Raw genomic sequence first — 26,219 nt, forward strand, 5'->3', positions numbered from 1 at the left:
ATCCTGAATTCTGTGTTTATGAAAGACACTCGTATCAATACTTAATGTGTTGTCTTTTAAATCTCATCCTATAGGGTGCTTACATTTTAAATTAATTCTATCCCAACTGAATTTTGAAAAGAGGTTGTGAAAGTTGTCAGTTGGAAGTTCTCAACCTGGTGTGTGCAAGCTTAAAGCTTAATATGATGTGTCTTGTATCAACACAAATTATTCAGTCCTTCAAACACTATAAACCAAGAATTTTACAACCAGATTAAGTTGATAATTGAGAGACCTATTGGGAGGAGCTATACTTGTCTAAGAATAGAACAATGACATGAAATTGAGCTAGGAGCAGCCCTTTAAGGTCACTACTGCTTAGACATCAGGAATATGGTGACACACAAGTGGAGAGAATTACATGAAGTTCAAACAGATTAACGAAACCAGACTAAAGATAAAGCCCATTGAAAACTGATTAAAGTCACAGATTAAAAGTAAAACAAGAACTTCCTTGTCTGTCCTATAAAAGTGAACATACCCAGATGACTACAGAGATGACCCATCTTAGCTGTTTCTGAGAACAAATATCCTTTGTTCATTATTGGAGAGCTTAAGATTGAAATAGCATGATGTTGCACATGTATTAAAGTAGAACTAACTATGAGGAATAGCATAAAAAAACTCGGTTGAAAGAAGAGCATTATGCACTATGGTTACCTGTTTCAAAATTTGTTTCAGTAAAAGAATCCTGTTCACTTTCAAATGGAACAACACAGAGGTTCAGCTAGTCAAAGAAAATCAGATTTTAATAGAAACTATAATGAGGTGCTTTTTTTGGTACATAAATATTGTGTTTAAATACGTATGTTTTAGCCTAAAAGATCACCTGACAACAAATCGAATTTTCTATAAAGCAAGGCCAAATATTCTACAGCAGAGATAAAAATCAAACTCAGATTTTCAGATTGTGGTGGATTATCTATAATGCCTCTTTGTCTCACGTGCAGAATGTCCATGATTTGCAACACTATAGAATCCATATCAAGGCAGATGGAGGTGCTTACACCACCCTTAGAGTGGGATTTAAGGAGCTGCAGGAGTCACAAGGCTTGTGAAAGCCAAGAAAGGACTGCTTTGTTCCAGCAGGAATGAAAATGATCTGCCCCTAGAAAGCAGCAAGGGCACTTCTCGTGAGATGCCAAATACTGGCCATGCATTCTCTTGGTCCATGTCTGGGTGAGGAGAAGTCCCTTGTTGCTTGGGCTGGGACTGAAGATTTGGACTGCAAGGTAATACCCAGGGTCTGAAAGGCAAAAATAGGAGCAGAAATCAGGGCAGGTGATTTGCTCACCAGTGAGTGAATTCTGCAAAGATGTAAAAAAGGCTGCCTTAAGTAGAGGCCCAAGTCAGGTATATGAAGTTTCTGTTTCTAATGCAGCCAACTGTAAGTAGCTATCTAGTTAAAAGACATGTAAATACTGACTAGGAATTCTGGGAGCTGTCAGTTAGTCTGCCCTGGGCTAAAAGATATTTCTTACAGCTTTCTGCTCTTGGTTGAAGCTTCAGACTGAAAAAGCTATTAGCATGCTGCTTCCCTCATGTGCAGGTATCCATCCATATGTGCATGTCAAGATGTGTGTAACTTATTAGTAGTCTTCCTCCAGGTATCATTACAGATATCTCTAGAAGAAATTATGATTAAAATGAAACGTAATGTTTACGAAAAACAGGGTTGTGTAAAAAGGAGGTCTTCTTCAGGATGAGAGAGTTGTAGCATTGGCTGATGACTCTTTTGAAATGATGACTACATCTAGCACTTCAAGGGAGCATGAATGCTCATGATTGATGGTCATGTGTTTTACATCCTTGTATCTGCACAGAGAGCTGTTACTGAGGAAATGCCAGAGGATACAACTGGCAAAGCTGTAGCATCAAGGACTCAATGTGAATGTAGGGATTTTCTTTCTGCTTTTTCCAAATAGTCCTAGATGTTGCTAGCAACCAACTCGAAAGAGTTGCCCAGAACCAGGGCTTTTTGGAAACTGTTACTTCTCATTATATTTCTCAGTAAAGCAATATCTTGCTGCAGCACGTGAGAGCATTTGTGTCCTACATTTATTAATATCGAAAACTCTTTTAATCTGCTGTTAAGTTTTACTGTGCTCAAAATGATCTGCCAGCAGACACATTTCTAAGTACCTTAAAGCTGTAAAGGATGGGTGTTCTCTTGCCAAAGTGCTGCTGATCTTGGTGTTGTGGTTGTGCACTTGGATCAGCCTGCAGGTCTGTATGGCTTCCAGCTTATACTTTGATAGAGGCTTGGAGAAAACTCCAGTTTCACTTCAGTCATGGGAAGGAGCTGGGGAGAAAGTCACATGGTAAACTGTCCTAGCAAAGGGCTAGGACATGTTTTTTCAAGACATGCCTTTGATTCAAAGTAAGCCCAGCTTGTACTTCTCAAATGTTTGTGCTTGCCAAGGAATAGGACTTCTGCTCTTCTGCCAGCAAGATAGATTTTATGACCATCACTAAATCCTTTATTCAGATTTTATTGCTATAGTTGAACAGTTCCTTCTATAAGACGTTTTGTGTACTTGTAATTTCACAAATTAGTTTCCTACCTCCTCAAGTTATTTTCTATCCAAATAATGTTTTCCATTTCTATTATCAAGATCAGCTGACATCCCACATTGAAAAAAACAATCACAGCTGGCCAGTGCTGAATATCTAAAGAAAAGTCTTAGAATTCATTTCTAAACTAAAAGGTAAGAAAGAAATGCTATTTCAGCAATGCTTCTGGTTTTCTGAAGGTTATTAGACATCCCATGATGTTAAAATACCCCTTTTTTTCCAGTCTGCTTTTGATTTAGTGCTGCTTTTGAAGATTGCTACGAACAGGCACAGCTCTCTAAAGAGTTTTCCTGACAAGAATTCAGCACAAATTGACAGGGTCTTAAGCCTTAATAGCTGCTTTAAGGGAGCGAGGCTGCATTGGGAATAGAACTGCTTTTGGGGAAAAAAAAAAAAAAAACAACACCAAAAAACCCCCAGAATTTTGGAGAATAATTGAAATCTACACGTAACTACAAGGGTATCTATTTGGTTCTCAGCTCATTTCCTGACATGGGAAAAACATTGCAGGGAGGGCTCTGCAGTGCTGTGGATAAAAATCCCTGTCTGATTCACTGATCATTCCCTTCCTTTCTGACAGATGAATTAAGAGCATCCTTGTACATCAGTGAGAAGCCTATAGCTGAATAAAAGAAAGCAGAATGAGAAGTTAATTTACAAACTGTAGAATAACCACATTCCCATTATTAGTGCACTTTTTCTTTTTGCACTAATGGAGTCAGACACAGCAGGATATTTGCTGTAAGATTTTCTCCTTCATCTATTTATTGGATAGCTGTAGTTCCATAACTTTGAAATAAGTTCCTGTAGCCTGAACTGAGAAGAAAGTCCTCAGTCCTGCATGAATCCCCTCCCTGAGTCCTCAGTCCTTCATGAATCCCCATTCTCCTGATGAATCCCATCAGTGCAGGCTGCTGCCCAGCAGTTGATTCTTACAATTGTTGAGCTCAAGAGAAAATTACAGCACCAGGGATTCTTTGCTGTTGTGTTTTGTTTGTTTGCTTTTGCATACTGATGGGATATTCTATATGTTGAAATGACTCATCTAAACATTGTACAAGGAGGTGGTTACCTATAAAAAAAAAATTAATGTTTCTGAATTATTATCAGGCCCAATCTATCTAGGTATCCCATGAAATAGCCAAACTCTGGCCAAACTACTGCTCTTTTGAAACATAGCTCAGCAGGAATATGTGGCAACTTGATACAGATTGAGTCACAGCTTGGACAAGAGCACTCTCTGCTGGGTTAAGAAGTGGCTGAATGGGTCCAGAGAGTGGTGGTGAATGGTGCTGCATCCAGCTGGTTGCCAGTCACCTGTGGTGTCCCTCAGGGGTCTGTGCTGGGGCCAGTTCTGTTCAATATTTTTATTGATGACATAGATGAGGGTATTGAGTCTTTCATCAGTAAATTTGCAGATGACACTAAGCTGGGAGCGTGTGCTGATCTGTTTGAAGGTAGGAGGGCTCTGCAGAGAGACCTGGAATGGTTGGATGGATGGGCAGACTCCAATAGGATGAAGTTTAATAAATCCAAGTGCCAAGTCCTGCATTTTGGCCACAATAACCCCCTGCAGTGCTACAGGGTGGGGATGGTGAGGCTGGACAGTGCCCAGGCAGAAAGGGACCTGGGGGTACTGACAGCCGGCTGAACATGAGCCAGCAGTGTGCCCAGGTGGCCAAGAAGGCCAATGGCATCCTGGCCTGGAGCAGGAATGGTGTGGCCAGCAGGAGCAGGGAGGTCATCCTTCCCCTGTACTCAGCACTGGTGAGGCCACACCTTGGGTGCTGTGTCCAGTTCTGGCCCCTCAGTTTGGGAGGGACCTTGAGACGCTGGAGTGCATCCAGAGGAGACAACGAGGCTGGAGAGGGGCTGGGAACACAAGCCTTGTGAGGAATGACTGAGGGAGCCAGTGTTGTTTGGTCTGGAGAAAAGGAGGCTCAGGGGTGACCTTATCACTCTCTACAACTCCCTGAAAGGCGGCTGTAGCCAGGTGGGGATTGGTCTCTTTCTCCAGGCAGCAACTGACAGAGCCAGAGGACACAGTCTTAAGCTACACCAAGGGAAATATAGGCTGGATATTAGAAAAAAGTTTTTTACAGAAAGAGTAATAAAGTACTGGGATGATCTGGCCAGGGGGGTGGTGGAGTCACCATCTGGATGTGTTTAAAAAAAGACTGGATGTGGGACTCGGTGCTGTGGTTTAGTTGAGGTGTTTGGGCATGGGTTGGACTTGATGATCTTGAATGTCTCTTCCAACCTAGTGATTCTGTGATTCTGAGTCTATGATAAGTCCTGAGTCTAGCTTTGAGCAGATTTTTTTTAGAGGGATGATTAATGCAAAATTCTCTTGATTACTTTTATAAATGCTTTTAACTGAAATGGTAATTTAATGTTAATATTGTTTGAGAGCCTTAAGTAGCGATTCTTCTGAATACAGCTGAATAATGCATCTTTTGCAGGAGTTTCCAGTTGAGGCACTGATGGTATGTCTGGAATCTCTCCCTCTGTACAGTGACTGCCAGAGCTCTCAAGGTTTGAAGGACAAATAATTGTGCTCTGCACCTTTTTCTGTAACCTGGAAAATACAGTGCATCTATTGTGCCTGCTAAGGGATCCAGGCTAACAATAGTGCATTTATTAACTGGGTTTTCTATACTTCTGGGGTTTTTTTTCCAGAAACACTCAAATGAAAGGTAAACTTTTTGTGCCATGTTATCTGTAATTTTTTTCTATTTCTGAGTTAAAAGACAAATTGGACTTCTTTGTCCAGCAAAATCTTGCTGCCTTGGTGACGGTTTCATCCTGGGAATAAATTGTCTTCCCTGATCTGAGACCCCTGTCTAATGCTTAAGTCTAAGGTCCTTTCCAGGCAGCCTCATATTGCAATGAAACTGTGATACAGTGGGAATTAGGGGGAGAAACAGCACTGGCATCCTCAGACATCCCTTCTTTAAAGCAGAAAAATGTTGGAGCTTGGAGAAGTAAATAGAAGAACAGTCTAACATTCTTTATCCTTTACCATATTCCAAAAGGGAGGGTCAGAGCCTAAACTATATGCTAAATAATTGCTATAAATGTTGACTGGGATTCCTTTGAATGTGAACCATTAGTCTGCACTGTGCCTCAATGAGTCTGCAGTGGTTACATGCCTAGCACTCACATAGCTTTTCAGGAGAGTCATGGAAGCTTTAAATAGCACTGCATGCTCTTGTGTGACCATGTCATTAAAGCTGAGCTGGTCAGCACAGTTGGCCAGCACCACAGCATTGTGCTTCAAACAAGGCAGCACAAGCACAGAGGTTTCCATTTGTTGATACACAGATTTGAGGAGGAAGAAAGAATAAAAATCCTTGCACCAAAACATTTGCAGTTTTGAAAGTCAGCTTTATTGTGAACTAATAGACAAGCTAAAATAGGTGGCATGACTTGTCTGTCCTCACAAAATGCATTTCTGACTGTTACACTTCTCCATGACACTTTGGAAATAAAGCCAGATAGATGGAATGTATTTTCCTCTCAAAAGAGACAGGCCTTAGATTCCTGTGTGAAGACAGGCTTTCCTTGGACTGCTCCTTTGAAACAACCAAGTGTAATCAAGTGGACTTTAATTTCTGCATCAAGGTGTAAGGTAATTTCAGGCCTCTGAAGAGTAGAAAACAAAAACCTGAATCACCCAGTTTATGTTTTAACTTCAGAGATGAGGAAAGGGACTCAGCTTCTGCTTGTGTCCTGCCCTGTCAGCTGTAAGTCCTTGCACTTAGGTGTATCATCTTTGAAGAACTTTAACCAGTGCCTTGGAGTATTTATGGCAGCAGAAGACCTTCAGGCCAAGGGGCTGGTGCTCATTCACCAGCAGGGCATCCAGTCAGAGGAGACCTGAGTGCAGAGAGAGACTAACTGAGCTGGAAGTTCTCTTTCAGATGAGCCATGAGTGGGAATGACTGGAGGGTTAGTGATTGCAGAATCCCTTGGTGAATGTGGCTGTGTTAATGGAACTCAGACAGACTCTTGCTCAGCCCAACATCCCCACTGGGCACAGGGCAATGGGTGAAGCTTCAGCAAGCAGTGCTTTTTTCCATTCTGGAAATTGTTATCCTCTGGGGTGCACTGCTGAGTCACGAGCTGCTTCTGGGTTTTTTCCTCTGCAGATCAGTGGTGTAAGAGCACCCAGCTGCAACTTTGTCCCCACACTAGCAAAATGAGGGTATGTGCTCAGACTTGAGCATCTTGTTAAGTAAATCCCATCTTCTGTTTATAGCAGGATAAAGGAGTGACTTCCTAGACGTGATACCCAGTTTAATGTGATAGCAAGTTCATCAAATAGCTGATATGCTTTCCCATGAATAAAGCACTAGGGTGTCGAACTTTACGAGATTTAAAAACAACCGTGTGTGTTGTTTTTAATGACTCTTCAAACTAATCCGGGAATTCCTCCCATCACAATCCAGGAATCTTTTTACTGACCGTCTGTCAATGCCTCACATATGCCGCCAGGGGGAAGAGTTTATCTGTTTTTCAGGTACCAGGCCTCCATTCCCGGAACTGCTTAAAAGTTGATACTAATTCTACAAGAGAAATCCGACTGATTTGGTTAGAAAACAGTGTTGTGCAACCTAAAGTCTTCAGTAGGTTACAAATAAGTGAAAGTAATTTTTGTGGTCTAGTACAGATTACAAACTTTCCCTGAAATTATGCTTTTCTTTGGAAAATAAATAATTCCCTCCCCTCCCCTCCCCTATGTGAAATATAGGTTAATACTACTGAAATGCTTAAAACAATAAAAGAATTTAAATTCTCAATATGCTAAACTGAAAATATATTGTTCTCTCCTTCCAGCCTGTAGCCTAACAGTGTACAGGCAGTTGGACATTTCCTGCTGGGATGTATGGATGTGAGCTAGCCTGGTAGCTTTTTAGAAAGCTCAGTTTTTCCCCAGGAAATACTCCTGTAGACTAACATGACTGTGAATATTGGGGTAGGGGGAAGTGGGATGTTAAGGTGCATGGTCTTTTAATTTAGGATCAAGCACCTGTTCACAGAGAGAATCTCTACATAGTCCTCATCTGCTCTGCTTTGGTTTGCACAGTACAGCAGCCTTTGAGCATGTGAATATTTTGTGTGAAATTAACCTTGAAGGAGATCTCTGGCAGTGCCCCTAATGGACTTCAGTCACAAACAAAGCACCAGTCACCAGGACCAGACCAAAGCTAGGCTGAAGTAACAACTGCTAAAGTATGTATGTTGTGGCTGTCAGGTCCTCAGCACCAAATGTTCTGCAGAGATTGTGCTAATTGCAGATGTAGACACAGAGACATACTGAAATAGTCTGTAAACCATCTTTAGAGTCCTTAAATTGCTAAGCCAAAATTGCACAATTACACATGCTCTACATACATACTAAAAACCTGGGCAAATCCTACCTGCAGATTCCTGCTCTCTCTAAAAATACTCGTGTACTAAGCCTGTGAAGGTGTCAGCAAAAGTCTTGCTGACTGTTATGGGATGGGACCTGACTTTCTGCACCACCAAAGCTGCAAGCTCCACCTCCATCGCTGCTGCTGACAGTGTTTGGTTGAACTCTGTACAGTCTGTAAGACTGTCTGCTTTTAGCTGATAATCTTTTCAGGAGGAAGTGTTGCCAGCAGTGCTTTAAGCACCAAGCTTTATGACTGACTTGAAATTTGCTTTTGTAGGGGGAGAGCTGGCATTGGCACCTTCTCGTACTCCTTCTAATCCCCAAAAGTACATTCTTCTTCTTCTTCTCCTCTTCCTCCTTCCCACCTGCATCTGCAAAAGAGCTGGTTCTTGTGTGATTTACCACGAAGCACAGAGGAAAATCTCTGTGACCCTAAGCTCACTAACAGCAACACACTTCTGCTCCAGGAAGGGCCCCAAAACCTTCTCATCCAGCAATTTGCAGAAAAAGAGGTCCTATAGGTTTTTATGCTCTTGATGAAAGTCTTGCTATAATTACTGAGCTTAAGGGTGCAGAATTTTAAAAATATCAATGCAGAGGACATATTAAGAAGCCCCATTAGCTGGGCTACTAGAATAAAACCTAAGACTTCACAATGTGTATTGCAGAGTTGTTTTCATCCCTCTTCCACAGATCTTCCCAAAGCATTTCCCATGGGTTATGCTGGCACTCCTTGCACTGTACCTTTGTACACACACTGGCAACATGGATGTAATCCTGCAGCCACTTGCCAGGTAGCATAGTATCATCTTAATTTTACTGATAAGAGTGACTTGTCTGAGGTCACAGTGGAAAAAAATTATCATCTTGGTCTCATCATGATTTTCAGTGGAGTTCCCTCTGTCTGACAGCGTAAATCAAAGGGAAAAAAATTAAATCAGTGGAGAACTGGTGTAGCTTTTAATCTGTTATCCCTACATTCCCTGTGCCTTTTGAGCTTATTTGATTGCCTTTCAGGGACATGGCTTTTAAATTTAATTAGCATGCTATTACTCTTTCCTCTATCTGATACAGAAAAGCTAGAATTAATTGCATATTGACTAACTGAATCACTTACAGCAAGGCAGTGCATTCATGCAGGGGTTTGCCCACTGGTGTGTGCAAGAACTTGGGGCTCACTGGGCTGCTACTTCAGGCTGTGGCCTGTAGTACTTGCAGGCACTACACCCAGAGGAGCTGCCACCTCCAGCAGCAATCATGAGACCTGAAAGCAAAGATGGCTCTCTTGCTTGTGTTGCAAAGTTGCCTCGTCTGTGCTACCTCTGCCTACAGCACTCACTGTGTACCATACACACATTTTGTTTATACATGTTTGTGTGAATTTATCTATGCATTGTATGCATTTATGGCTGTGTAAATACATTTATCTGTACTGGATCTGGCTGGGATGGAGTTAGCTTGCTTATCAGCATTCCCTGTGATGCTGTGCTTTGGATTTGTGGTGTGTTGTTAACACACAGGTGTTTTGGCTGTGTGCTTGCTTGGCATGAGGGTTTTCTTTTTCCCACTCTGCCCCCCTCAAGCAGACCATTCATAGAGAAGTTTGGGTTGGAAGGGACCTTAAATATCACCTAGTTCTGACCCCCGCTGCCATGGTGGGGGGATATATATTGTATGTATGAGTATATATGGGTCTAGAGGAGGGCCACAGAAACAATTTGGGGTCTGGAACATCTCTCTCATAAGGAGAGACTGCAAGAGGTGGGCCTCTTTAGTCTTGAAAAGACTGAGAGGGGATTTCATTAATGCACATAAATATCTCAAAGATGGGTGCCAAGAGGATGGTGCCAGACACTTTTCAGTGGTGCCCAGTGAGAGGGTGAGGAGTAGTGGCCATAATCTCAAGCACAGGAAGTTCTACCTTCACGTGAGGAAGAACTTTACACTGAGGGTGGCAGGGCCCTGGAACAGGCTGCCCAGAGAGAGATCATGGATCTCCCTCTGGAGATGTTCCAAACCCATCTGGACACGTTCCTGAGTAACCTGCTCTAGGTGACCCTGCCTTGGCAGGGGGGTTAGACTGGATGATTTCTATAGGTTCATTCCAACCCTAACAATTCTGTGATTCTGTGATATTGAGGTACATATACTTATGTACTGTAGGTATGTGTCTTTATACATACATATATATGTATATTTAGACACAGCTGCATAAAGCCATAGCTGCAGACGTCCACAGCACGGTTTGTGTGCGTGCCGAGACACTCACACCTCCGCTCCTGTGCCTCCATAGCCGCGTCCTTGGAGTACGTGCAGGCGTGTACGTTTTGCACACACACCGCCCCATCTATCCTGCTCAAACCCTGTCTCCCTGTGCTCCGTGTGTAAATTCCCATCCCCGCCTGCCCTCGCCGCTCTCCCGCAGGCCGGGCCAGGCCGGGCCGGGCCGCGTCCCCATGGCAACGCCCGGGGCTGGCGCTCGGCCGCGGCCGCTCCCGCCCGTGGGCAGCGGCCGGACGCGGGGACAGCGGCACCGGGGAGCATTGGCACCGGGACAGGCTGCTCAGCAAGCGGCGGGCTCGGGCCGGCTGGGACCCTCGCTGAAGTGAATGTAAGCCGGTTAAGGCCGGCGTGCTTGGCCAGCATGTCCGGCGAGCTGACCCAAAGTGTCCTCAAGAGAATAATCCGCCAAGTGGGCCTGGAGTGCGCTGCCCAGGGACAGAGCCTCTCGGAAACCTTGGTGGCCTTCATGGTAAGCGCGAAAGGAGGCGTTCAGGGGCTGGCGGCAGCTGAGGCTGGCAGGGGTGACCTGAGCTTGGAAATACCTTGGTTTCCAATTGCCTGCTGTGAGGTATTTTAAAGGGGCACTCAGCGACATCCAGTACTGAAAAAGTGTTTTATTCCCCTGAAAACTTGTGGGAATAAAATGCTCCAAGGAGGTTGCAGGTCCTGAGTCCCGCCAACTCTGAACTCCAACTCGGAGCTTTCTTCGGCAGGCAGATAAACCATTGTTTTCTTTCAGAAGTGAAAAAGAGAAGTTTTACCAAGTTTTAATAATGTTTCTTCACACTCTTATAAATGAACCTGTGATGCAGAGGTGAATGTTTAATGCAACAGCTATATTTATTCTTCGATGTTCACCTCCTCCCTCTCTTGTGATGGATAATTTTGTTTCTCTGCTCAGACAGGGCCAGGTACTATAAATGGGCTGAATATTTGAAGGAATTGGCTTTGATCCCATTTAAAGTGAAAATTTAATGGATTCAATCTCAGTATTGTCCTTGGTAGACAACTTTAAGTATCCTAAAAGTATTTTGCATTTTGGCATCTCTTAGGAGACACAGCACTGCTGCAGAATATAGTCTGGATGTGCCTGCAAAGCTGTGTCTGAAGAAAGATGGGCTAGATTCTTTTTTTATTGATGATCAGCTCTTGATAAACTTGTATATAAATATAAATGCTTCAGAACAGTACTGTTAATATGCTATTTTTCCCCCTAAAGTTGACACTGCAGCTTTAGAAAAAAGATTGGGCTCAAAAACAGTATTAATCAATTAAGCAGGAAAATTTTAATGAGTAAAAAATTTTACCAGTACAAGTGGTTGGCAAGACACCTAGCATGAACACCAATTGCAAACATGCACTTATTTTCCTGCATGTAGAACACCATGGGTTTTTTTATTCAAATGGTAAATGTTTATATCAATGCATATAGCACCCACTTAGAAGTTTATAAACAACCATGATGGATTTTCAAAAAATGTTACTTAAGAAAATATTTTTCCAAGTAAATTTTAAAGGAGCTATACTTAAATATTTGTATCACAAATTTATTTTTTTTATTTGTGCCTAAGAACTGAGATTGAAACTGAGTTTCAAACTCAGTTCTCAGGCACAAATAAAAAATGAAGACAAGATGTGAAATGAAGTGATTTTGTTTCATTATCAAAGACTGAAATGGATAAAAAAATAGTAAAGAAATACTGAATGCATCTGAGATATTTCAGAAAATAAAAAGTGAGTTGCAAAGATGAAATTTTGTGACATAAATTAGTATCTTTCTTTTGGCAATCTCTAGGTGAAAGCTGTTGTGTTAGATCCAAGAAATGATTTTAATATGGATCGAACCCTTACAGAAAATGACATGCAGGATCTTATCCAGGTAATTCTGACATGATGTTGAGAGTCACTATTTATGTAAGACTATAGCATTATTTGCTACCTGTTCCTGTTAACTGAAATTACATGAACACTTTCAAAATTTGAGTGCTGCTTTATTCTCATGGGTCTGTAGCTAAAGACTGGACTATGTTTCCATAAATAAATGCCTTAGAAAAGCTTTATATGGAGAAAATGGTAGTGAAGGGGCTCTACAGCTGTTGTGAAACCTTTAGTAGATCACTGTCAGTTCAGATGTTTCCCCAGAGATGAGAAAGAACTCACTTCTCTGACTCTCTTTTTAGCTCTGTGTTACCAGACTGCTTGACACAACAAACCCATCCCTAAGCACAATTAAGATGCAAGTTTACTTTGATATGAACTATGCAAACCGAGGTAATTTCAAATATGTTTTCATATAAGTTGATGCTGAGTTTATAATTTAAGAATAGTGATTACTGTTAAATGAATCCTGTCAGTAAACAAAATCCCAGGAGAAATTTACTGTACAGGAGTCTGATGTTTCAGTATGGATATAGTAGGGAAAAGTGTACATTAGATTTGAGAGTACACTCTTCTCATGCTGAGAGATTTACTGAATATAATGTATTAGGTTGCTTGAGGACACTTACACTTTCAGTGGTTAGCTGCCTTCAGCAAGAAAAGCTTGCACCTGTGTGTCTGAAGGCACTCAGAACTCAGTATTTTATCAATATCCCTAACTGGGTGATTTAAGTAATCTTGAACAATTGGTTACAGCTTTAGCTGAGTATGTTTTTCTCTCATCAGTAGTAATTTCACATGGTCTGAGAATGAGAATGTGAAAATAAAATGAGATGGGGAAAATGCCTTTGCTGTAAATGTAATTCCTGATCTCAAAGGAACAGTGGAGGCTGGCTGGGAAATAGAAGACACAGAACAAGCATAGATGTGACAAAAACATTTCTCTGTGGGGAGATAATGAAAATGTTTTCCTGTTAGCATGGATTAAAACCAAAAATTAGCAACATGGGGAGCTGCTCCTAAATCCTCTGAACTCTATAAGCTCAGTAACTCCAGCAAGTTTTTGAGATCTTGAGTAGTATTCAGACATGAGCATGTAACTTCAGGTGTCTTTGAAATATTGTGTGTGTGTGTAAGTTAAGTCCTCCTACAGTCAGAGGAGTTCAGAGAGCCAGAGACTTGCTGTCTAGTTTGGCCTGAACAGTTCTCAGGACTCTACTGACTGATGTTAATCATGCTAATTAACATCCCATTAATGTTTAACTCTGCTGGTTTTAATTCTGATGATGTGGGACTATGAACATCTCTTTCATGTACCTGTGTTTCAGAAACCTTAAGTTGGTGCTCTGACTGTGGAAATGAATTACACCCTCTGTATAAGGCAAATTTCAAAGGATTTAGATAGCACTTTTTAAGTGTCCTTCTTTCCTAGATGAATTACTGAGTGAGCAGGAGCGTGTTCTGGAAGGAAAACTGGCTCCTGTAGTTAGAGCCATCACTGAGAGTGGTCCACGTACGCAAGAAGAAATGGAGAATGTGTATCAAAAGATTGTTGCCTGTGTGCTGCTGAGATCTGGCCTGGGATCCCCAACAGATATTGAGGCTGTCAGGGAGGTAACAGGTCAGTAAACACCCAGCTGTGAAATTGGGCTTTTCTTCTTGAAAAAATAAAATTTCACTTCCTCTTCGCTGATATTTAGATACAAATGGGGTAAACTGTGATGAATGCTTGCTATCCAAACTGTCACTGCTCAGCCTTGAAGTGTAAATTTCCCATATATTTCCTGCTTTTTGCATTTGTTTAGGAGAGTCTATTTTTTTCTTATTTAATGGTTTTCTTTTCTGTTCCCTCACACTGAGGGTTTTCTCCCACATTGTAATGCTTATAGCTGCCTTGCAGAGTATATTCCCCCAGACAGAAATGATTACTTTCATCTCACTCAGTAAGAAGGACAAAGAACAACAGCTGAAAGATCTTGCCATGCTAGTGACAGGAATTCGTTTGTACAACAAGCAGTGCCAGAAAGGAGGAAGCTGCATTGATGACTGTAAGTAAACAACTGCATTTGAGCTGGGTATTCCCAATTCATCCTTACTGGACTTCTTCATTGGAGCTGCTCCAATAATTTCCCATCTCAGGGAGGCATGTTATTGTTATTGGTATTTTGCAAATTAGGAAACCGAGAATTGAAAATTGTGCAGATACTCTCAGGAAACCCATGTCAGTTGTAGCAACAGAGTTGAATCTACCATAAAGCAAGTTTCCTCACATTCCTTGACTTGACTGTGGTATTTCCACACTTGTAATTCTAAATATTTGCAACAACCTGACTAGTGAGATAGAGTGATTTAATCTGGTTTGCAAGAACTTGGAAATGCATGAATATAAGAACAAAATGTAGAAATCAAAATTGAATTGGAAGACCATTATGCTCAAGTCTTGCACTTTAACCATGTGATTAATTCATTCATTAATTCTTTTTGTGCACATTTCATATTTATTCCACATGAACAGTGCCGGGCATCCTGAGCGAAGCCATTCCCTCGGCTACGCGGACTCTGGACGAGCGTCTGAACTCCTGCCAGCTGCTGGCCCACCGCTACACGGCCTTGCTGGAGGCCATGCAGGAGGACCCCCAGAGGTTCTCCCAGCTTAGATTTCTTAAATTAAAAGAAGCACTATTCAATGTGAGACAGTACGAAGCCTTCCTTTGTATCCTTCAGGTGAGGTGTTATATCCTGTGGACTTTTAATGCAGGTGGATTGTCTTCAAGTTACCTACTTGCACAGGAGAGAAATATAAGAAAAAATATTTGGAAATAAATGAAATAAAATAAAATATATCTTTAGATAAAGAACCAAAGATTGTTTAGCTTTGAAAATACCTTTAAAATCATTGAGTCCAACCGTTAACCTATTAGCCTGGCACTGCCAAGTCCACCATTAAACAGTTCTTTGCATACTAATTCTCTGCCTCAAAAGGCATGAGAGAAAAAAATCTCCTTGATCAATCCATAAATCATCTCAGTTTTAGTCTGCAGACACCCCCAAAATATATGGAGTCATCAAAAGTCTTTGAAGAATACAATTTAAATTCTTGTTTTATTACTGAAGAGCTTTTCATTTGTCTCTTGAGAATCTGGAGTTTTTTATTAGTCTTTCCTGTATAAGGCATTGAAAAAAAGTATTTTTTTTTCTTTTTGTTCTCTTCATTGGGAAAATCCAGAGGATTTTCTATAAAAATTGGAAGTTTATGTGTGACTGAAGTGCCTGAACACCTGAACATTTAAGGAAAAATGTATTCTGTGGATAGGTAGAGTACATTTTGTTTCCTAAAACAATTGTTCTGAAAATAGTTGAAAGAAGAGGCCTGGGTAAATACTTATTACCAAATACTTGATTTTTGGAGTGTGATACATTTTACCTGTTGTTCTCTTTCCAGTCTAATGCAGTTACAAGTGCTCAAGAAGTTGAATCGTTGGATGTTCAGTTTGAAGCAGCAATGATGTTATTGAAAAACACAGTGCAGGATAAGACTTCCATAGAGTCCAGAGAAGTTTTTGTAAGTATTATGAATAGGAAACCCATTACTTCTTCAGTTGAAAACATTATTAAAGTAAGATACTTTGCAGGTGTGTTTTTGAGTAGTTTATGTTTAGCAAGAGGCTATAAATTTTCTCTCTATTACAATATCAAAAATCTGTGATTTTTGAAGGGGCAACTAAAAGACTTGCTCTTAAGGTAAAAAAAAGGTAAGGTACAAAAAGGGAGTAAAGGAATTAAATGGTATTTTACTGTAAGTGTCTTGAGTTGTCATTATTTGTAGATTTCCTTTTTTGTGTGTGTATATATTCTTTCCTGTTCATTGCAGAAACTGTAAGAACATAATGATTGCAGAAAACAGCACAACAGAGTATGATTATTTTAAAGTTCCCTCACATAGCAATCCCTGTAATTACAGTATGAGTCATTGATATAATTTTTCTGAAGAAACTGGGTTTCTGTGATGGGTGTCAGCCTCTTTTCCCCTCCCAATAGCTTCTCAACCTGTTGGCAAGTTTCAGTCACATTTGTCAGAGTCAAAAGATCTCAAAATATGTCATTTTCTTCAAATTTTATGGGGGGATAATAAGAGCAACTAGAGACACAATTAGAGTCTTACCAAGATCAGGTCTGAAATGAAGTTTGTGTGCTCTTTGGCCAGTGAGCAGCCACTGAAAAATTGTTATTCTGCACTATTGCACCCTTGGTTGGGAGCTACAGGACATGGGAAGGAGGTATTAGGGGGAAAGGGAATGAGTGCTGTGAACTACAGGTATCATGAGGGAGGCTGCTTAATGAGCCTGTGAAAACCTGGGAATATTATGCTGGCATGTTATAAAGGAAACAGGAGAGAAATATGCTAGAAACCAGCTTCATTTAAATTTGCTTTTCTTGTAAGAGCTCGTTATTTTGTGTGATTTGATTATCATTCCAATTCCTTGTCGTTGGCTGCTGCACCAGCATGCAGTTTCATACATGTTTTAGGTTATTTTTAACATTCTAAGCTAATTGTTAGAAAGCAAAATAAAGCCTACTGCAGAGGAAGAGGAAGATCATGACCCCCATCTACTCCGAGTATTTTTTACACTTCCCATAAGAGCATCCAAGCTGGAAACTCATGGGAACAGCACTTTAACTGAATGATCCAAACTTCAATTTATGTTTGCTTTTGATTTTATAAACCAGATGTTCTCGTTTGGAGAACATTTTCCCCTTTTGTCCAGCTACTCAAAGCAGTTTTTCCTCTTCTGTATCTTTGTGACTGATATATCTTACCCTTTTCCCTAAAAGCTGTCTGTTGTTGTTTGCTGCCTTCCTGGAATTCTTTTCTCTTCTGGTTGGTTAGTTGTTTTGACTTCTCTGCTGAAGACAAAATATATAATGCCTTTTGATTTCAGATCCTTTTCAGGTAGAGATTTTTTTATTAACACACTATTTAAATAATTTTTCTTGTCTTTGGCTTGTTGCTGACAAGCTGGATCCTCTACAAAGGTAGAGAAACAGGGCATTCTGTCTTTTAAAAAGCATAGGATAAGGCCTATATTTGTAGCAAACACTTGTTTTAGGAAAAACAGTATATTTCATTAATATAATTGTTTATTCTATTAAGAATGTTTTTGGTCTTCCTTTAGTTTCTTCCATTTTTGTAACCATAACACTTCCACAGCATTAGCAATGCCGATGAATTTCAGAGCTGGCTCTGTTGGCTGCTCTTATGATAATGTTGTTAGCATGCATAAAATGTGTGGTTAATTGTGCATTTCAGATTGGTTGAATCATTTGCTGTAAATGCTCTCTGTGTGTTGAGGTAACAGGGCACATTTTATGTCACTGTCATTGAAAACAGCATTTAAACTTAAAGCTTATAGGCTGCTACTTTATGTGCCTACACCTGTATGCCAACAGCATGTCAGTGCTGGGAAGGGCAGCCTCCAGTTTTGCCTTGAACCCTGGACCACTCTGGAGAGGCCTGCACCCCTTCCATTTGACACACATGATGGCCTGGGGCTGTGCTACCAACTCACTATGGAAGCAGGACAGACAAAATAACAAAAGCTGGTAGTTTATATAGAGGTGTGGTTTTAACTACTTTGGTAATTAATCAGGTGTGTTCCTTCTGGTCCTTAGTCCTGTACACCATATTTTCAGTTATAAAACTGTATTGTCAGTGAAGTGCTAAATTCAAAGCATGGTCACAAAGTACATTTATTTGAGAAAGGTTCTGAAGTAACATATAGAAAAGTACAACTCTTGCCTGTGGGTTGACATGCTGGATATACTTGCTTTAGGCATATATGATGGAAGCTCCTCTTACAGTGTCCCTGAGTTCCCCTGGAATTTCTGGTTGCTGAAGGCCTTGGAGATCACCCCTGCTTTGTTCGTAGCTGAGATTGTTGTGCACAGTGCTTGGGTTACACCATAGACATAAAACAAATCTGTATTTCAGAGAATTTTCTTTATGTTCCAGCCTCTGTTTATAGAACTTTCTAAGCTTTGGACCGGCTTTCAGGATGAAATGCTATTGCTAAGCTTCCTCACAAATATGGCTGACAATCTGCAACAATTCTTGGAAATCCAATCACAGCTTTTTCCAGAGGAAATGCTAACATCTTTTCTGGAAGGAGTGACTGTGAAAAGTGATGAGGAAAGGATAAAAGAAACCATGGGTATGGAAAGTTGAAACTTTTTGATTTTCCTTAATTTTCCAAGATTTTGTAGTTTGAATTTTCTTTACAAGAGGTGCTTTACAGAAGGTGTGCTGTATTGATTTTTTTATACTCAGAATTTGCACAGTAAATTAAAATGAGCCTTGTAGGGTACAGATTTACATTTTCATGTAGTGTAGCTTCTGATTCTATTTTTACATATAAAATTAAAATAAAGCTTCTAGATACAAGTATGCCTTACAAAAATTTCAGAATGATCAGAGAATATTTATGTTTTTAAAAAAAATTTTTGAAGTGTATTAATGTCTTTTTATACATTTCAGAACTTGGAAATTGAGGGGTAGGGTATAAACAAAATGATTTAACAGGGCTTTGGTTACCAGAAGGGATTGTTTGTAAGATGGTATCCCCAGGAACCAAGTTTTATGCCAGGGTGTTTGTAATGCATGTGTGGGTGAAAACAAAATCAAAGATTAAACTATTATCTTCCTTTTGTTGTCCCATGTTTTCAAAGAAAACTGATGCTACTGAAGAAGGTTCTCGCAGGACTGATTTTCAGTAGGTTTGCTTTCAAGGCAGGATGAAATTTTGGCTTCTGGGATCTGGGCACTGCAGGTCATCCTGTCAACCAGAGTAATCTGGTCATCCTGTAATATCATTAGCTTTTAGACATCTGATATTTTAATATTGAAGTCCTTCCTTTGTTTTACCTTTTCTTAGCAACCAGAGTGAATGTTTCTGATTTCACAAACCAAGAATGGCTTTTTCCAGAGACTACTGATAACTTTGATCAGTTGCTGATCCAGTACCATGGTTTCTGTGCACGTTCAATTGGTGTGAAAGGTATCACCCTACCAGGTATGTTTTGTGGTTAGATATTTTCCATACAATATATTTACACAAGGATTAGGAAAAATGTAAAGGCATTCTGAATGCATCCTCTTATGTCAAAGCTGGAATACTGTTTTTTCCATATTTGCAATTTTCACCCCAGGTAACTTATTTCCCTTATTAAATTATCTTTTTTAAAATACATAAATAAACTGCCCTTAGTGGAAGGCAGGATGGCTTGAAGAGGAGCAGGGGCAGAAACCAGATGGGATGGATAAATGTTTCTTCCTGCTCTATATGAGTCTGTATAACCTACACTGCAACTGAATACAGGTTTGGTTACTGTTGTTAATGTGCTGTAATGCAGGCATAGGGAAATGGCAATTCCTTCTGTTTTGTGCATCCATATGTGTAAACATAGCCATTCATGCCTACCTCATATGTATTTTAAATAGTTGTGACAAAGTACTAAAAATCTTTCCTAAAAGAATGCAAAAGTGCACTTGATTAAGTCAACTAATTGTAGGAATTTTTGGTCTCTCTAGGCTCATCTGTCTTGAAAGTTAGCCTTATTTCAGCTATCCTAGTTCATGTTTCCCATCTTCCTGTCCTTTCTAGAACCTGTCCATATAGAATTTTTTAAACCTATGGGAGTTTGGGAGGAAAATATGGCCCTTTACTAGTCAGTATTAAAGAACAGATATTTTTATGGCAATGTAATTTACTTACACTTAGTATTGCACATGAGAACAGCTGTCCTTAGTTGGATTGAAGGTCTCTCTAGCCCTGTATCTGATTACTGCACATGGACGGTCATGAACACTTTAAAATTATGAGAATTCAAGTCAGAGTGATCTTTCCTTAATTATATCCCTTCAATCCTAGCAGTTGATGGTTATGGGATTTCCTCTGATTAATGTTGAGTCTGTAACCTTCTGTTGAATAATCCTTCAAAGAGGTTTTAATTTATCTAATTGATTTTGGAATCCATCTAGAGTTTGTCATGGGATGTTCTTATTCTCAAGAGCCCCACAATTATACATGCTATGAAAAGGTACCTCTTTTTGAGATGGTTTTAAGCTCTGGCTTGATAATTTCAACAAAGACTTGATAGTCCTTCTGTTAGGAAAATTACTAAATAGTTATTTTATATTGCACACAATTCATGGTTTTATAACCCCCTATCATATTATTTCTTTTTTTCTGTTTAATGCTGAGGAGGCTTTCTTCTTTAACCCCTCCTTCTATGAAAGGTATCACAAGCCTTTGATCATCCCTAGCTCCCTTTCACTTGTTCTGTTGTGTTGGAACAAAATTATTGTATTGTTATTAATTATTTAAATATTAAATATTATTATGTAATTATTATATAACAGAATTATTGTATTATTGTATTATTACAAACATTATTATGGGTTGTTATAATATTGGTTTTCTTCTCTTCCTCTGTTTGCATACTAATTATTCCTTTTTTGACTGAGTGTGTTCAAAGTCTGTGATGATTCTGGTCTTTCCTGGGCAATGACATCTGAAGCCCAACCTGCTACTGTCCTTGAAATCAGTTTGTGTTTTCCTGTATAAGTTATTTGGCCTTTATTGACACTTCATTTTCTCTCTTAATTTGTTGTTTGGCTTCCCAGCTGCTTTATCTGCTTCCTCAGTTCATCTCAGTGTTATGCCCTTTGGTATAAATGCACTACTGATCTGCAATCAGATATTTGCTGAAGATTTTAGGGGAAACATTTTTGAGGGTAAAGACTGGTTTCTTATGCCTTTGCTATATGTGTTTTATCTGTTGTTTTTCTGAGACATGCACCTAAGGCATGCTGGATGTGAACTGATCAAAAGCAGTTTTACTGACCTAACGAAATAGAGTTTTCTATATTTTAAAAAAGCTTGCTTTTAAGGGTTTATACTGAGTTCAGAAATGAAGGAAGTGAAACTAACTTGAGGTAAACACAGAATCTTGATTACAAATGTCTTCTGTATTGGATATCATACTGTTCACTATTTTAATTTGTGGGGCTTATTTTGGGTTAGTTTTTCTTCTCATTTTTAGGAAATCCTGCTATTGGAATTTTGAAGCACAAGGAGAAATACTATGTTTTCAGTTCAAAAGAAGATGCATACATCTTTGCTGAAGATCCAGATAAGTTCATTCAATTGAATATAGAAAAAGCAAAAAAATATGCAGAGCTAATTCAACTGCTTGAGCTCCATCATCAGTTTGAATACCTTGTTCCACATACACAGGTACACACTGCCCATGCCTCTTGCTAAACAGCTGCTGGGTCACTGGTTGGTCTGTCCTTTCTAAAAGGAAACAGATGATATCTGTCTTTGGAAATAAGTAAAATCCTCTGCCTGTCTGAAGGTCCATCTTTTCCAGGTCTTCAGAGTGTTGAAGAAATGTTTCTACTTAGTGTCATTCTCACCTTACCTATTCATAGGAGAATATGTAAATCCAAAGCACTCTGGCAGTGATAAAAGCTGCTAGTCCATAGCCTAGGCAGGTCTTGTGTCTGATGTTTCTTTTCCTCATTTTTGCAAAAGTAGCTTAAAGGACCAGTAAATAAATGCAACAGAAGATAGGTCAGATATCACGTTAAGTGGAGCTTTAGCTCAGCAGTCCATCCATGTGTGCTGGATGAGGGTGTAGTTGTATCTGGGGACAGGAGTTATGGAACATATTAAAAAATAAAAGGAGAGTCACCAATAATGAATGTGATGGTGTTATTCTGGGAAATTCAAAGACTTGGTTTGAATTTATAGGCAACATTCTCTGTGATCCACTTGTGAATTTTAGATCTCTAGCAGTGGAAAGAATGTAGTCTTGAACTGGCCCTTGGTTTGAAACATAGTTTATATTCCAGCTATAGCAGAGATGTGTGCACTTCTCCCAGTTATGATCTGTGATTTTTAGTCCATTCAGGAAGACAAACTGGGGTGACTGCATCATAAAATACTGGTGATGGGACCCATTTTTTCTAAAATCCAACAATTAAGCACTCACTTGGTAGACAGGAGCCTGCAACTCAGCTGTGGCCTCTGCCTCAAAGGTTTTCTGTCAGAAATTAAATCCACCAGGTGCTTATTGTTTTCCTTTTAGTGGGGGCATGGGGAACAAAAATATTGATGAATGTAAAAATCATTATCCACTTGTGGTTTGCAGGTCTCTATTTGCTTTTAAAAAGTACTATACCCATATGCTATTTCTGTGTATTCTTCTCAATGCCTTGCTTGGCTTTGGTTGTTTCTTTTCATCCAGGCCAGAAAGGCGAGCAAAGGTTCGATGAAACCACCCCTAAAACGTGAGAGTGGTACTCAAACTGATACTCATATCTTGCCTCCAACTATTGTGAGATCCTATGAATGGAATGAATGGGAACTGAGAAGAAAAGCTATAAAATTGGTTTGTACTGTTATCAGATTTTCGTTGTTGGATATAACAAATCTATAGTAAATTATTCTTAATTTTTGTTCCTTGAAACATAAATCTAACCTTTTATTCAATAACATATACTTCATTACAACTGCTCCAATTTTTTTTCTAGATATTCTCTCTCCTTATTTTTAGACTTCTCTCACTTCTTACATATTTTTCCCTGTTTTTTGAGCAGTGCTTCCACTTCTGTATCTCTTAATTTCAAATTTTTAAGTTGCCTTCTTTATGTAATAAGAGTTTGTTGTTTTGAATTGAATTGCAATGGATATTAAGGTTGTTCTACATTAAAATCAATTTATTTGATTGAAGATACTACTATATAATTTCTTTGTGAGAAAAAGCAAAAGCAAATGTTTGTCATACTATCAGGATTTTCTGATAGATTGGAAATCACAGTCTGTCCATAGAAGGTTGACCACGTATGTACATAAAAACTTTTAAATTAACAGTAAATATGTCAGAAGCTTCTTTCTAGGGTTTGCCAGCACATGTAGTTGTCAAGGTATAGCACCTGATTTTCAGAATTCAATCAAAACAAACAACTTGTGAGTACAGGGAATATTGCAGTTAACAATATCAACTGAACATATAATACTAATGGGTTTTTTTTACTCCTGTGAACAGATGCACTGTGGAGGTCTGTGGCCTACTGGGCAGCCTATTTCCTTTCTGTTTTCCTTTTTGCCATGAAATCTTTAACATTTTGAAAGGAACCAAAATTTTGGACTGAGGAGTCTTGCCAGTGTTGCTAGCTCATAAAGGATTCTAAGAAATAGTTGTTACTGAGGTATCTAAAGAAGCCAATTAGGTTTACAAGAAGCCTAGCTAAAAGCCTCTTTTGCTTCTGTAAAGGTAAAAAGTACAGAAATAAACATAAGATGTTTATGTCTTCAGCATAAGCAAAAGTGGATATTTTCCAATATCTGGTCATGAAGACCATTCACAAACAAATTTATAGCTTGTTAGTTTGAAATATTTAGAGAAAGTACTTTAAAGTACTAAGGGTGTTCTAGCCTCAGCTGTCCAAATGTGAGATTAGTAATATGGAGCTGAAAAAAAAATCCCAGATGCATGCAAAAGTGCTTTGACTATGCTAATTTGTATTATGGAGATGATAAAACATTTAATAACAAAGTGATAAAATAACAGAAATAGTTTACCAGTGCATCAATGAATTTGATACTTCAGGAAAACATCAGACATATTTGTGGGTTTTGTTAGAGAATGAGCTCATATGCCTTTGGTGTTTTTTGTGTTGTTCATACTTAGCCAAAAAACTTGTAGTGGTATGAAATATTAAGCTATTACTTTGTTAGAAAACCTATATGATGTTAGAAGTAAAATTTTTAGCTCACATTTGTTTCTCTGTGCAAGCATAGTTCCTTGTAATAGCATACATTCCATCATTAAAACCCTCGGGGGAAAAAAAAAAAAACACAACAAAACAAAAATTAATATATTGTCTTTCTTCCCATGGCATCTTCTCTATAAGTTCCTTATTGTTCTTTGCTGGATTCTGCTTGATGACTCTGCATATAAGATTCAGTTGTAGATTAAGGTACCAAAATGTGCCTACATTTAGGTGCTCCACCTTCCCTTCCAGCAGAGAGAGACCTCAGTGGTGGAGGCTGGAGAATATTTTAACTTGCCCTGATACAACATTTAGGACATTTGGCCAGCTGTATCACTCTCCAGCTTCCACTGACTCCAGTCTTCACTGACTGGACTGGACTCCAGGGACTTCCTCACTTACTTGGAGGGGCCTGAATTCCAGCATGAGACTGTATTTTGTGTGTTTTGAGGACAACATTATATCATAATTTACAGTGTTTTGCATTGTTGCTGACGCAGAAGGCTCAGTGGAATAAGGAACATTTTTTTGTTTTAAGTGCTGGCATTGGAATATCAATGCTTTGTGAGAAGTAGTTTTGTTGTTGTATTTATGGCAATTTCTGTGAATAACCAACTTTAATCATAAATTGCCCTAACTTTTACCCCTTGTCAAGGGGCTAGTGAGCAATGTGGTATAAAAAGGCATTTTTTCACTTTTATCTGATAATTTGTGACACCAGCCTCTAAACTTCATCACATTTGGCAGAAACCAAAGACCGGAAGCGCTTGTGATGAAAACATTTTATTCTAACGAAACAAAGGTGAAGCATTTAACAAAATTTGAAGGACAATGACCAATGGTATGAAAATATTAAGAGACTAGTTTAAAATTGTGTGGGGTATCTAAAGTGCTGTTCACACATCCTGTTAGATCAGGATTTACCAAATCACAGTCACAACTGTGTATTGACAGGAGGGTAAGGTGGGCCATGTTCCAGGTTTGTGAAGCCCATGGATCTAAAATAGACAAATACTTCTGAGTATATAGTGGTGCTGAAATGTTGACACAAAATTTTGCTTAATCTGATTCTTTTTGTGTCCTTAGGCCAACTTGCGCCGCATGTTAACTCATTCCATGCAGACTGATCTCAGCCACATGAGAAGGGAGAACTGCACCCAAGTGTACCTGCCAAAAGATGCCGGCACCCAGACTAAGCGTGACAACTCAAGCAATGTACCCAAACCCCAGATTTTCTTGAAAGGTCTCCGAGGAGGATCATCTCCCACTACTCATATGGTCGCAGTAGACTTAACAAGACCACTGGATGAAACTTAAGTAAAAATGAGAAACCTGAAGCTGCAATCTTGAATGTGTATATAAAAATCCCTGAATATATGTGAATTTAGACACTAAAGATTTTGCTGTGTCTCTTGATTCCAGGAACAGTTGGTCTGTTTCATTTATCTTATCTGTTGGGACTGCTGACTGGCATTAAGTGATGGAAGTGATAAGCCTGAAGCACAGATTTGAAATAGCAGTTTAGAATCAAGATGTTCCCAAAGACTTTCACTTCCAACATTTAAATATGTAGCATTCTGGGATTTTACTGAAGTTTTAATGCAACAATTGCTTGTTGAAATACTGTCTTTAAGTGAAAAAACTTAGCCCAGGAGAGTCATTCGAATGTCACAGCTCCAGCCTTAGAGCAGAATTGTCAAGAAGGCAAAACCAACAAAATTAAACCAGTCTGGGTCCTTGGGCCTGTCTGTTTGTGCTGGCATTAACCCAACCCAATGAGTGCAGACCAAGGCTAGGAGGTTGAGAAGAGGGCTTCTGTCTTGGGTGGTTCTGGAACCCGTTTAGGTCTCTAGCAATTTCTTGGCTGAACAGTGTACTGGTGAGCACACTGAAAACCATAGGGGAACTTGACTTCAGGGGACCTTTTTGAAATCTGTTTTGCTTGTGTTTGAAAAACTAAAGCACAACAGAGAAAAAGCTTTTAGCTTTATGTCACTGTGGCAAAAAATTTTGTGCCAGGTCTAATCAATGCAACTGCAGATGGTATTTCTGTTTGTGAAAACACAAATTATTTGAGCTTCAGGATGAAACATCTCCTCAAATGGAGATGGGTACTTTAAAACAGAGATTTTTTTGATGACAATAAAGACTTCCTCAAGCCGCTGTCTGCACAATGTCCAGGTGCACAAC

The 26,219-nt window shown here is 39.5% G+C and overlaps 1 protein-coding gene across 1 annotated transcript; it reads left to right on the top strand.

Moving 5' to 3' along the window:
* The first annotated feature begins 4,538 nt into the window (after window positions 1-4,538).
* On the top strand, window positions 4,539-25,454 carry CFAP206 (cilia and flagella associated protein 206). The gene is made up of 12 exons (XM_054630336.2): window positions 4,539-10,784; window positions 12,111-12,194; window positions 12,496-12,586; window positions 13,626-13,814; window positions 14,083-14,241; window positions 14,709-14,917; window positions 15,636-15,755; window positions 18,204-18,402; window positions 19,123-19,260; window positions 21,293-21,486; window positions 22,502-22,645; window positions 25,116-25,454. The coding sequence occupies exons 1-12, from the start codon at window positions 10,677-10,679 to the stop codon at window positions 25,344-25,346; spliced, it is 1,866 nt and encodes a 621-aa protein (XP_054486311.2). The 5' UTR covers window positions 4,539-10,676; the 3' UTR covers window positions 25,347-25,454.
* Window positions 25,455-26,219: the final 765 nt, after the last annotated feature.

Source organism: Agelaius phoeniceus, chromosome 3, assembly GCF_051311805.1.
Source record: "Agelaius phoeniceus isolate bAgePho1 chromosome 3, bAgePho1.hap1, whole genome shotgun sequence".
Classification (NCBI taxonomy): domain Eukaryota; kingdom Metazoa; phylum Chordata; class Aves; order Passeriformes; family Icteridae; genus Agelaius; species Agelaius phoeniceus.